Source organism: Zonotrichia leucophrys, chromosome 10 (genome assembly GCF_028769735.1).
Source record: "Zonotrichia leucophrys gambelii isolate GWCS_2022_RI chromosome 10, RI_Zleu_2.0, whole genome shotgun sequence".
Classification (NCBI taxonomy): Eukaryota; Metazoa; Chordata; class Aves; order Passeriformes; family Passerellidae; genus Zonotrichia; species Zonotrichia leucophrys.
In genome coordinates this window covers 5,281,848-5,295,601 of record NC_088180.1, presented here as the reverse complement: position 1 = coordinate 5,295,601, position 13,754 = coordinate 5,281,848, and the positions used below count along the sequence as shown (strand labels likewise).

At 42.6% G+C, this 13,754-nt stretch overlaps 1 protein-coding gene across 2 annotated transcripts in view; it reads left to right on the top strand.

Moving 5' to 3' along the window:
- The first annotated feature begins 4,584 nt into the window (after positions 1–4,584).
- The window catches only part of USP3 (ubiquitin specific peptidase 3), a 38,049-nt gene continuing 28,879 nt past the window's right edge, over positions 4,585–13,754 (top strand). Inside the window, exon 1 of one of the 2 annotated variants that reach the window (XM_064721960.1) lies at positions 4,585–4,783. In XM_064721960.1, the coding sequence (XP_064578030.1) occupies positions 4,693–4,783 (91 nt within the window). In that variant the 5' untranslated portion in view covers positions 4,585–4,692. Of the gene's footprint in view, positions 4,784–5,131; positions 5,239–13,754 lie in introns of those variants that run through there. The other variant, XM_064721962.1, reaches the window with a different exon arrangement.

Genomic DNA, 13,754 nt, shown 5'->3' with positions numbered 1-13,754 from the left:
CAGGAAGCAACTCATTAAGAAATGATGGATGGTTAAAATCTTCCATATTACTGGAGAGAACCATAAATCCCGTGGCAGTAGCTGTCCAGGGAAGTTTGTGCAGTGCCGATGTGAGCAGGGAGAGTTTAGAACTCGTCCTTGGGCCCTGGGCCCTTTGCTCCATGCCCTGTGTCACACTGCCCTCAAGAGGTGTCCTGGACACGAGTCCTGCCCGGTTACACGCCTCAGCCTCAGGCTCAGAACTGTCACAGATTCCTGCTCTGGGCATTCGCCTCCTTTTGAGTTCTCTGTCCTTCACCTCGGAGATCTCGCACTTTAGAGAAGAATCTTGAACCTTGTAAAGAGGTGCTGGTGTTCTTATGATCAAACACTGAAAAAGCGTGTGAGCTTTATTTTCAGAGGCCATACAGGAAATGGAAATAGATTTGTTAATGAGACAACATGTCAGCAGAAACGGGCTTGTTATATTTAATGTGCTCTAGTGTAGTTTCATACACAGTGCCTGCAGCTAAGCTTCTGTCCACTGCAGATGGCATAAAAGTCACAGAACTGCTTGGCCAACTTCAGCAGAGGTTTTATTAAGCTGAGACCTTGTGTTACAACTTACCTACATTCTGATGCTTTCTATTGATATTTTGCCTACCAGCATCTGCCTCAGAGTTTCACCTGCACCAAGTAAAGAACTCACTTCTTTGTTCTGGGCCTCTGTGGTCTCCATTACTATTGCCGTCATACCTGAATGTTTCAGTGTCATACCTTTGGGAAATCAGAGGTGCAATCCCAATCTATCAAGTTGCTGCTAGGTCTGGATTGGCATGTAGTGTGTTCAGAGTGGTCACTGTGAGAGGCTGTGTGGAGCTTAGTTGCCACCTGGGGTTAAACCCAGTGCTCAGAGCAAAAGGTTTGCTAATATTAATTTCACCTGAGTGTTCAGAGCACTGGCCAGTGTCCCTCATTCTGAATGAGAAGAAACATGCCATGGGAGATGATATTCTTTCTATCTTTATGCATTTAATCTAGAAGAAGAGGATGGATGTGTATCCATAGAGATAGGAAACGTCCAATGTGTGTGCTCTGAATAGAGCTGGACTCTTTTCACACCTGTAGTTGAGAAGGACATGAGTCTTCAAACAAGCAAACCGGCCTGCTTTGTAAAGAAATTGGTTTAAATAGTCTGCCAGGTGATATGCTGGAACTGTCTGGCAAAGACTGAACTACAATTCTTCAGGTCAGCGTTCATTCCACTTCTGCAGCATCCTCCCTTCTTCGTTCCACGCTCTCCAATTTCCACAGCAAATGTGGAAGTCAGCTAAATCAACAATCTGCTTCACTTGATCACCGAGAGATGTTCATCTAGTGGCTTCTAAGGAAGCCAAGAGCACAAGGAAAAATGCTGCTACTGCATCATTAGATCATATGATAATACATACTCATGGCAGGTAATGTTTTCAATGTTTTCAAGTATTTAACACCACCAATTTTATTTCTGAGGAATACAGCAGAACAGAAGAACTCTCCATGCAAACTTCCCTTCTCCCACTGTAAATTGTTAGTATATATGCAAGATACCAATTCAGGACCAAATTCTAAGCTCAAATGCTCTCAGGTGGAGCTTATAGCATAGATGGATGACTACATATATCCCAGAACAGGATGTTGTGTGAAATATCTCTGTTGTAGTAGAGACAATGATATGCTATATTAAATAGAAATTTCTAATACACAGTGCTAAATCACAAGCTCCTGTTCTGCACTGATGGAACCCATTATAAGCATGCCTATAGGATTTATATTAGCTACCATCTAAAGTACTCTGATCTGAGGAAGGGGGGAGCAAGAGGAGAGGCTCTGGTTCCAAATCAAGTGATTCGTACTGAAGAGATCTTACTGAAAAAGCTAACCAAAAAGGAAAAACACACCCAGAGCTCCTACTCCACTTTTCCTCTGCACTCAACAAGTACACGTCACTGCAAGCCACTGAAAATACCCTTGTTTACTGTAAGCAAAGCTTTTGAGATCTGAGTGCTGAGAGTTGCATTAGTGATTCAATTATTTTTCAATAGGCAAAGAGGCTGCATTACAAACATGCTTATGCTGGTCTTATGCATCATCACATATGTGATAACTGCTATGACTCCCTAACAGATAAAATCATCCTTACTTCAGTACTTATCTTGGCAGCTAGAGATAAAAACACTTAAAGGCTACCACGTTTTTCCGTGGCATGGCAACTAAAACAAAGAAATGAGCACATTTTTGCACAGAATTGCACTGTTCAAAGATGCAGTGAATGGCTGTCAACCCACAAATGAAAAAAGGAAGAAAACTCCATTATTATCTTGCAAAGGAAGAAGGCGTAAAGTCAGTAATAGCAGTGCTAAAGTAAAAGTAGACAACCAAAAGGATATAAATGTGTTTATTTTAACATATTTCAATTTAATCTTGTTAATATATTGCTTTCTTACTTTGAAAGACAAACATAATCCACACAGAGGTAAGAACTGACAGTTTTGGTTAAACTCTGGTTTATACTGCTTGGAGAAGGCCAAGTGATGCAGGTACAAGGGGAAAGTGAGAAGAGCAGATCTAGTTGAGGTTTCTTACTCATTGTTTGCGTGTAAGGATGGGTGGGGATTAAATGTATGCATTTGTTAGAAAAGAGAGCAACTGCAGTCAAACTGCTGTTTTAATGTGTTGTCTTCATTATACATTGCAGCAGAGGGTGCAAAATAAACAAAAAGACCTTTGGCTAATGTAAAGCATGCTAACATGACCACCTTTTTAAAAGTTCCTTAAACCAGTAATTCTTAGATGTATATCAAAGGTTTGTATGTTGTATGAAGCAAATTTAAATCATGTTTTCCCAGTTGATTTTTTTTCTCTATTTGTATTTGCTTCTTCAAAAATTATACAAATTTCTATATAAATTTTATATAAAATGTTATAGAACTATAAATTCAAACGTATAAATATAATAATAAAGTTATTTAAAATTTATATAAAATATTATATGAATTTTTATACAGATTATATATAATACAACCGTAAAATATATGATGGGAATGTTAATTACCTAATAGATCAAATTTTACAAGTTTGAAGGATGGGGGTATGTGAGGAAGATCTATGGTTTTGTGTCAAGGTAACATTTGCAGCCATTTAATTCACAGTTTGGTATCAATGCTGCTGTCAAACCTAATGCTGCTTCTAACTACACAGCTAGAAATGCAAACTAATTCCACAGAGTGTAGTCCAAGTAGTTTCTGATGCTGTGAAGAATTGGGTATTTCATGCTCTGAATTTCCCTCCCCCTCCTTGTGTAAACAGGGTGAAAAAGAACAAAGGGTAAAGAATGACATTTTGCCAAGGAGATTAGTGACCACCAAGACATCTTTGATATGAATATTTAAAGTATCTCATCTGAAAATCCATACAGAACTGTCAGTTTCTAAAGTATTCCTCCATGAAATAGTGCAGTACCACATATAACAGACTGAGGTAGATGCTTTCTGTGTCTACACAAAGGTCACACAACAGGCAAAACCAGTGGCAAAATTGCCTTTCTCACATTAAGGTAAGGGTCAAAAACTCCTAATATGTAATGGTTGTCACTGTTCCTTAGACTAAAAAATCCCCACTTTTATGCTGGTGGACTTTATTTGCTCTATTTGAAAAGGAACTGTATTTTGGTATTGCAAATGGCTGTGTGAGAACTGCTGAGTTATTCTGCATTGTCTGGTAAAGCTGTTACGCAACATCTGCACTTTTATTGCCACTTTAATATTAGTCATAGAGTATGAAATTCAGTAACAAGCTAAATTTGAGGCCATGTAGCTCTTGAAAAAAATGCTGGCACAAGCCTCAGGCCGTGCATCTCACAGAACAGAGCACTGGAGGACAGGCTGGACACGAGCTGGCGGTCAGTGCATGCAGCCCAGAGAGCCAGCCTGGGCTGCAGGGAGAGGGGGATCCTGCCCATCAGTGAGGGCCCACCTGCAGGGCTGCCCCCTGCTCAGGAAGGACGGGGAGCGGCTGCAGCGAGGCCGGAGGAGGCCACCGAGCTGACCAGGGGGGTGGAGCAGCCCTGCCGTGAGGAAAGGCCGAGAGAATTTCGGGGATTGCTCAGCCAGAAGGCAACATTCAGGGTGACCTGACTCTGGCCCTCCAGCACCTGAAGGGAACCTACAGGAAAGATGAGGCATGAGCATGAAGTGATAGAGGACAAGTGGGAACGGGTTCAGATTGGAAGAGAGCAGGTTTAGATTAGCTATTAGAATGTTCTTCACTGTGAGGGTGGTGAAGCACAGGTTGCCCAGAGAAGCTGTGGATGCCCCATCCCTCGAAGTGTTCAAGGCCAGGTTCGATGGGGCCTGGAGCAATGTGTTCCAGTGGAAGGGGTTGGAAGGGGATGCTCTTCAAGGTCCTTCCACCCCTCAGCCCTGCCCGGGCTCCGGAGGCCGCCGGGCCGGGCCGGGCCGCGCCGCTGCCCTGGGGCGGCCGGCTGCCTGCAAAGCCCGGCGGGTGGGGAGCGGCGCGGAGCGGACGGGAGAGAGGGCGGCTGCCCGCAAAGCCCGGCCCGGCCGCGCGCGGCGCGGAGCGGGAGGCCGTCCTTAAGATGGCTGTTGTGCGCGGGACGCCGCCGCTGTAGCGCCGCGAGGAGCCGCCCGCCCGCCCCGCTCCGCCGCGCCCGCCATGGAGTGCCCGCACCTCGGCTCCAGCGTCTGCATCGCGCCCGACTCGGCCAAGTTCCCGCAGGGCTCGCCCTCCTCCTGGTGCTGCAGCGGTGAGTGCGGCCTGCGCTGTGCGGCCCTGCCGGCCCGAGGTGGCCCGGCCGTTCCTTTGTCCTCGCTGCCCGGCGGCGGGAGGGCGCCCCGCGGGCGGGGGAGGGCTCGGGGGCGCGGGGGAGGGCGGCAGCCCCGGCCCCCACCCGGCGGGGCCGCCCCGCGGGACCCTCTGAAGGGGGCTGCGCCTTCCAGCCGCCGCTGCGCCCGCGGGGGAGCCGCGTGTCGAGGCAGGAGCTGGGGCTGCTCTCCGGCCCCCGGCCCTGCCCCGGGCTACCAGCGCGGTACCGTCCGGCCCGGGGTGGGCAGCGGACTTTGTCCCGCCGGGACCAATGTCGGACACCGCGGAGCTCCGCGGGGCCGCGCTCCGCGCTCCTTTTGTCTGCCGGAGGAGCTGCGTGCTCGGTTCTGTCCCGGGACCGCGGCTGAGGGGAGAGGAGCCGCTGGCAACTGCAGGGTCAGTGTGTTCTTCAAATTGGTCTGAGATTACTTTCCTTTTTTTTTTTTTTTTTTTTTTAAATACATGTTTTTTGGAAGGACTTTAGAGAGTGTAGTTTTAATAAGACTGTTGCGGCTTTAGGCGTCCCCTGGGACCCCCCTTCAGGCCCAGGAGCATCTCAGTGAAGGTGAAGGTCTGTGGGGTTTGGGAGTCACGCTCACCTGCCTGTGAGTCGGCAGGAGGGAAGAGGTCGGGTTTTTTTTTTAGTATTTTGCTCATTGATTTAATAATGCAAATAATCCTGTCATCACTACTGTCCCTCACATGATCTTGATTGTTCAGAGGCATTCCCTTTAAACGTGCCGTGCGCCAGGTGTTTTACATTTGGCTTTCTCCGCAGATGACCCCCGATGTTTGCTGTCGCTGTTTGTTCGCTGTAGTTGTGTTCAGTTGTGCTCCGTGCGAAAGCGGACACAGCTCTGTCGGTTCCAGTGGGAAGTAGGCCCTGCCTAGAGTAGCGGCGGGACTTGTGCCTGTGGGCACTGGAGAGAAAGAGAGAAATGCTCCTTTGGGAATGACCGACCAGGGAGCACTGAAGGGCTGGGTGTATTTTAAGGTGTTCCTTTTTTTTTTTTAAAGGAAAGATGGTTTTCCTTTGTCTCGTAGTGTCAGTGCCTTGGTGTGGGAAGGCTGCTGCTTACTTAACTTGTTCCTGATTGCAGTTTCCGGGAGCCAAGGTGTGGTAGTGTTTCTGCTTCCTTTTGCAAAACCAGTTATTTTTTTCTGTAATGCTTTTAGAGAGTGTACACTTTACAGTGGAGTCATGTGGAGAAATGATTAGAAGGAAAGGAGGAGTACAGGAAAAATTGTTGTCCCTAATGGTTTTTTATAAAAACGAACAAATTATTGACAAGAAGTTTAACTCTGTAAGTTATCTTCAGAATATCACGGGTAAGCAATGTTGTCAGCGAGAAGCATACGGCAGTAGGGAACCACCCTTCAGAGAACTTGGATAAAAGTATCAAAACTAAAAAGATATTCAGAGGTATTAATATAACTTCATAGCTTAAAATAATAGCCAGTTTATGGATACCCTCCTATGCATTTTGCTTCTCAGCAAAGAAGTTCAGCACTTAGAACAAATTTTTCTTTGTTGTTCGCAGGAGTTTCTCCCAAACCAGCACTTACAGGGAGAGCCAGCTGCTGGGCAATCACCAGAGTTATTTTACAGCACTGAGGCAGGAGGAAGGTGTGAGGGCTTTTTGGGAACTGAATAATGATGGCACTGCATCTAAGGGAGTTTTTTGTTTGTAATGCTTTTTAAGAAAATAAAAATAAATCACACAGTACTCACGTAGATAGCTGTAGAAGTCTTAACAATGGCTAGAGGAAAAAGCTAAGTACATTGTATTTAGAGCAGTCCAGTGAAAAAACAGCAGGCTCTTGTTACTTTAAAACAAATTAAGTTATGGGGTTTTTAAAAATACCTCTTGTATTTCTGCTAGTATACTAAAGCTGTAGTGCCTCAGTTCCAGCTAGCAGTATGTGATTATTGCTACATTAACTGCTTAATGGTATGTAGAGTGCTGTCTTCTTGTTTGTACTCGTTTTGGTGACTTTTATTTTTTTTAAAGATATGTAATACTGGTTTATGTCAAGTCACACTAGATACTATGTCTTATTTGATGGAACGTTGTAATATAAAATTAAACAGTCAATGCTGCATGTAAATGAATACCTTGTCAAAATTTAATGCATTTGCTATCACTTTTGATGCTGTTTTCTAAGATTGTGTCGTTTTAGTTCTGTTTGGTGGTGGTAGTGTCCCAGTTGTTGAAAAATATTTGGAAGGCAGTTTTCTGCAGTCTGTAATTACAGGGATCTCTCATCAAGTATGCTGTCTTAAACTAACTCAGAACTTGTCAGTCCTGTTTGTAATTGTTGCTGACCTTTCCAGAAAAGGATAGTGATCCAGGAAACTTTCTGGCAGCCACCTGATGTGCCAGTGATAGCAAAATGTTGCAGAATAGGTTGGGGAGTGAGTTTTAGTTCAGACTGCCAGTGGCTATTTTTGTCATTATCTGAGGTTCTAGAGATTTGTGGAGCTGTAGCTGCCGTGCTGAGTGATGTACACTGGTTAAGTATCTTTTCCTTGTCTCTCCACAAAAACAATAACTTCACAAGGTAATATGGAGGCACTTTTAAATATTGTTACTTGATGTTGAATATTGTGTCACTGTGTAGTGGAGGAGTGTTGCGTTTGGTGCTGGTATTTGGCAGCCAGCCTTGCTGAAGGCAGCAAGTCACAGGAGTGTGTGCAGCCTGAGCTGCTCTCCGATGGCCTAAATAAGTTTCCCTTGAAAGCTTCCTGCCTGAGCTGTTTTAGGCCTTGTGATGAAGGAAGATTCTCAAAAAAGCGCTGGGAGGAAGCATTGCCAGCAAGGGTGTGATCCAAATATCAACGGGTTTGCTCTCATTTAATAAGTAATGCATATGTTCATTTTTAAGTGTCTCTGCTTTCTGTTATGCTCCTGTTAGGTAGTTTGGAAGTCAGAGAGTTTAGGGCCCCCCATTCAGAAAGTGGGGTGCTTTCCCCTGGGTGTTTAATCCTGTCAGGCCTGCTGTGTACAGGAAGCAGTGCAGAAAGCAGCAAAGCAGTATTTGCTTTGAGAAGCTTCAAAATTATCAAAAGAGAGTGCAGAATGTTTTTTGTTGGGGTTAGGGGTTTTTTTTCCTGCAGATCTATAGGCAGGTTGTTGTTGTTGTAATTGGGCATTTGGGAGGAGATATATATGCAAAGTAGAAATGTATAGCAACTGAAAATGGCTTTGAATCAGTGCTGTCATGTGAAATAATGTGGGAGATATCTGCTAATTCCAACTGGAGTGCAGTTTTTCCAGGCACTGAAACTTGTGCTGAAGTTGGAAGCAGAGTAGCTGGAGGCACTGGCGGTTCTGTGTCAGACTGAAGCTGTTGCATTTGTATGATGTGCCACACCTTCAGCACTGTTGTGCAAATCATGTAATTATCAAAAGTACTCTGGAACAGCTCAGATGTGGTATTTCTCAACAGCTTTTCATGGACTCATCAAACCACAGGGAGCCCTGCCCCACCTAAGTGAGATTGCAGTCTTGTAAGCACACCTGCGGAAGTCTGGAGCAGTTTTCCAACTTTTTTCTGTGTGGTTGAGGATTCATTAGTTGTTCTCACTGGGCTCAGTGGTTGTTCAGTGTAGAATTTGAAGTTCCATCTTTAGAAAAACAACTGTGGACTGATAGGATTGCACCTGCTGAAGTAGAGATTCTGTGATTTTGGGGCTTTTATAAGGGGAATTGCACTTGTAAAGGATGTTTCTGCTTTTCAGATCACTGTCAGTTGAATGCTTTTTCCCCCCATTAAAGAGCATAATTTTGTTAAGTATTGAAGAGCAGTTCTGGCTGTAGACTGGTGTTTCCTGCAAAAGCTGAATATATGTGCCTGGCATCAGTTTTTTGCATTCTGATTTCTGTTGCATAAGAGCTGTAATTGCACCAATGGTCAGAACCATACGTTGGGATTTGGAAATGACACGGGGAATATGAAAACCAGGAGAGCCAGCACCAGCAAGCTTTTTGAGGCCTCATAAACAGTGATTATGCTGAGTTAATGACTTTCTTTGTGTGTGTTTTAAGTTACTGAAATATTTGGTGAATTCAGTTTGTTCAGAATAACCCCAGATATCCCTGAGTGCTTATTTAGATTTGAGATCAAATGTTTTGGGCTGAGCAGAGCTTTCAAGAATATCACTGCACTGTATCAGGCTGCTTTTGATGGGTTTTTTTGTTTGCTGCTTCCCTGCCCACCCCCATCAGATTTGGTTTTCTCAGTTAAATTAGTGTCACTGTTGTGCTTTCACTGGGGTGGATAATGCCATTCTGCCACACTGTGATTTTTGGCTTTGGACCATTGCAGTCAGTGCCAAAACAAGTGTAGTGTACAAGCACAGGTACAGACTTTATCCTCTTGGCTTCCCTTTCCATCCCAGCTGCTTCTTAGTGTTGCTTCTCCATTTCCATAAGTAATTCTGTCTCTGTCTGCTTTTCCAGTTTTATTACTAGAGGTCCTGATTTCTTCTGTCTTTTCATTTTTACTGTAATATAGGAGGAGGGAAAACTTGCTGAAACTGGAGAGGGCTAGGTAGGACCTTATTCCTAAGAAAACTTCAGTTCTCTGTGTGTAGACTTAGGGTGAGTCATGGACAGTGTGTGGACCTAATGGTCTGTATTGTGTGTGTGAGGATTATTTGTCACCCTATACCTGGAAATTACCAGATTTCTTCTGAAATTTAAATAACAAAGTAAATATATTTTTAAAATTACCCCTTTTAATTTAGTAATTTCAATTTCAAAGTTGGGTACTCTCTCACCTTTTCGTTTCTCTGGGTTCCTGCTATGCAGGAATGCTTGTAAGTAACTCTATAGGTTGTTATATCTCCTCAGATTCATTCCCTGGCTGTTGTTTTAAGTTAGCTTGTTAGATTTATGTTCTTTTAGACTCAGACTTGTTTTCTTTAAAATTTTTTTTTTTTTTTTGTTTTTTTTCCCCTGTTTGAACTGGTTACTGATGTGTGAACTGACCGTGGGGTGAGCAGCTACCCTGGCCTGTGAGGTAGAGCACACTGCTTTGGAACCAGTTCTGTTAGAAGATACACATTTATTGAGATAGGATAAGTCTTCATTTTGGTCTCAAGTTAGATGGAAATTTTCTTTTAATTGCAAAAAAGAAGCGAGTCTTTCAGATGCTTAGTATCTTTTACAAGTCAGTAAATTTAAATTGGTGATGATTAATATTTTCTAGATTTTCTTTTGAAAAATGTGTTTATGTTCTACACAACAGTCATAATCTATCACAAAATTTGAGCATTAGATTGGGAAAGAGGTGCTTCAGAATAAAGAAGTAGACATTTAATACGTTACCTTTGAGAAATTAGATCTAATGTTCATGATGATTTGAAGATCAACTTTGAAGGGCAAATTTTACTACTGACTGTTGTAAGTATCCAGTGCTTTGAAATGGCTCTTCAAAGTGTCTGACATTGTGGAAGCAGGATGAGACACTCATGTGTGCATGGCAGACTCTTGATTTTCCTCAGATTAGGGTAAATCTCATTACAGCTGGTTTCAGTGTAGGCAGGATGATTTCACACGCCTTTCCCAGGCTCTTCAGGGTGTGCAGGTGTTTAACAACATCAGTGCGTTATGCTATGTTTGTCTGATGGTGGCAAGGTGCTGAGGCTTGCTACGTTTGGGGTTTTTTGTCACGTGTGTCTGAGATTGACACAGTGAAAGTTTCAGACCCAGTGTTTGGAATGAAGTTAAGCCTTGAGCCATTTCTTATTCGATCAGTAACACTTCATTTAGTACCTTGTTCATGCTTTGCTTTCTGTTTTAACTAACATTCCTTACCTAGGTAAAAAGTGATTAAAAGCCATTAATTAAACTACTCCATGAAGGTTAGAAAGTGCAATTTAATAAAAAATTTGGATCTAAAAACTAGTTAAGGCTGTTCTGATTTATACTTCAGTATTGTTGGAGAAAAGAAATTTTATTGTAGAGTGAATTGGGATTGCTTTATGGTGCCCTTGTTATGGGAGTAGTGTAAGATTTTGTCCTTAAAAGTTATTTTCCTCGATTATAAGAGGATGTGTTAAATGGTACTTTACATGATGACTGCACTTGGCAGTGTACTCATCTCACTTAGCAGTCTTATCTGGTATGTCAGAGCAATCCTCTGGGGTTATCCCCTTCGGAATATCTTGCATCATTTTGGATCTTGTAGTTTGAGATTTCTGTGGCAGATTTAATTACCCAGGTGAATCTCATCCCAGTACCCCCAGGCAGCCTGGCAGAAAAGGTGGTGGTGGTTCTGGAAGTTGGCCCGTCCCGTGATGCAAGCAGGCAGCTTTCTGCCTGGGAAGCAAGGTGATACCCTCAGGTTTGGGATGGGCCTTGAAGGTCCTTATCAATATCAAACAGGGAAATTCTGATTTTTCAAGGTAATTCATAGGTGGGAATATGAGCATCTGCTTATCTGTGTCAAAATAGATGTGTTTTCTGTGAGAAACAAAGGTCAGCCTTTAAAATGTTTAAAAGTTTAATAAGGGATGAAAGGGACAGTCCCCAGTGCTGGGGTGTGTGTCCAACTGCTAGAAGCACACTGTTAACTGTAACAACTCTTCTCATTGCATTGGTCCAATGTGTATTAATGAATATTATATATATTCAAACATTCCTTTGAGTTTACATGTTCCAAGAATTCTTTATCAAGTTTGACCCTTGACCTCAGCTTCTTAGAGTACATATCAAAATGCAGATGGGATTTTGAGAATATTGAGAATTCTATTTCTTCACAAGGCCTGCTGGTCTGTGGTTTGACAGGTACTGTTAGCTGAAGGATCTGTGGTATATTCTTCCTTGTGCTTTTGGTGTTATTTGTCTGGTTTTTTCCAATGTTATCGTACAGATGTTATAGCTATTTTTACAAGTACTTTCAATCAACATTAGCTATTTCACTGTTGGCAGTCAGCTACAAAAATAAAGGCATTAGTTATTATTTTACAACTACAATTACTTCTGCAAAAGTCAGTTATAATACACAGTACATAGCCTCTATTTTAATATTTTGCAAAAGCCTAAACTATAATGTATATATTTATTATGCTAAGATATACAATTTACACAGAGATTAGGGTATTAACCATAAAAGGCTGACAAATTATACTATATCATAAGAGACTACAAACTCTACTGTATTAAAATAATTTACAAAAGCTAATAGTGAAAGACAGTAACTACATAGTTATAAATAACATTTTCACACAATAACCTTGACCTTTTTAATTTTTTAAGGGTTTTACCCTTCAGTTCATGTTTTGATTTGGAAATGTTTTCATCCACCATGCATTTCTTCTTTTTTTGTTTTTGGGGGTCACAGGGATGGTTTAATGTATCTTTTGCTGGTATTGGGGAAGTAGGAATATAATAGTGGCAACTACAAAGAGATTATTACTAGACTAGATTATATAAAGAAAGCAAGAAAACTTCTTTCTGTCTTTCCTGTTTTCCTTTCTATTCCCAGCTTGCATATTTTGACCTGCTATTAATTGCTGACTTGCTCAAAATGACATTACGCTGTTGGCTTTGCTGTGTTTTTTCAGGCTGCTGTCTGAAAATGAGCATTTATGTGTCTTGCTCTAACGTAAAAATAAAAGCATTCAATTTTAAAATATATGTATTTAAATTTGTGTGCTAATTAATTATCAAAGTAGCTGAACAACTAAAAAATGTTTTTAGAGTGTAAAGGAGAAATAGAGGCAGTAATTTTTAAAAAAATGCCTTTGGCTATGCCTGTTCATTAAGATCAGACTGCCTCTATTGTTTTCTTTCTGTCAGTCTGTGTTTCCGTACTTTGCACTGTGCTTTGAGGTAGGATGTGATTTTGGTGGTGTAAGCAGGAAGATCACCGCTGCCAGTCTGCGTTGTGCTGGAAGATGAAATTCCCAGAGAGATGGCGCTGCCGTGGGCTGGGAGCTGAGTGTCGGTGTGCGACCGCAGCGCTGATCCCGCCTCTCTGTCCCGTACCCCGAGCGGCGAACTCGGGGGTCTCATTCTGTAAAAGAGTTCTTCCTATCTCGTGATAAAAAATTGTTTCTGTGGCGCTTCTGGGAGTGACCTGACGTGGGTTTGGCACCTCCTCCCCCCGGCTCAGCCGCTTCCTGGGGACCCGTTTACCCTGCCTAGAAGAGTTTTCCTGCCCTCCTGTCTGCTTTCCCATCGCTGCACTGAGAGTACCGGCAAACAAAAACGCCTGCAGTTTTGTAACATCCCCGTTTCTCAGTGTGGAATTTGGGTTGCATAATCTGAATGCCGAGCTGAAGCCAGTGTGGTTGAGTGTGGGCAAGGGAATTTCAGGCCGATGAAGCTGATCACCTTGCTCTCTGATATTCTGCAGCGTTAGGAGTGTGTTGGGCACTTCAGTGACCTACCTGTTCTGTGAGAAGTTGTGCACCTACCCCTGCTTTATATGCTCACACAGGTGTTTGTATATCTAGATTATGGTTTTCCCTGCAAATGGGAATGGTTCACTGTAACCATGTGAAATTGCTTCTATGAGACTGAGCAATGCTTTTATTTAGCACAAGGAGGAGGAACCTACATGTACAGGTATGCAGGAGCACAAATAATAGTTCACAAACTATCACTAAATGACTTATCTTCTTACTAGAAACCCGATCTTTTGGATTTTAGCTGAAAGATAAAGATGGGGAAGTAACTTGAGGTTTTTTCCCATAGCTGCAAATGAGGGTTGTTTGTTTTTTTCTTTAAATGTTCTTTGGATTTTAATTTGAATTCTCTTATATTTGAATGTGATTTGAGTCAGGCTAGGACTTGATACTGTTGAGACTTTTCTTCATTGTTAAAGAAGGTTTTAACATTTTTATATGTTTAGTAATGCTTATTAGGAGACTTGCTTCCTTGCTTTGATATAAATGTAAT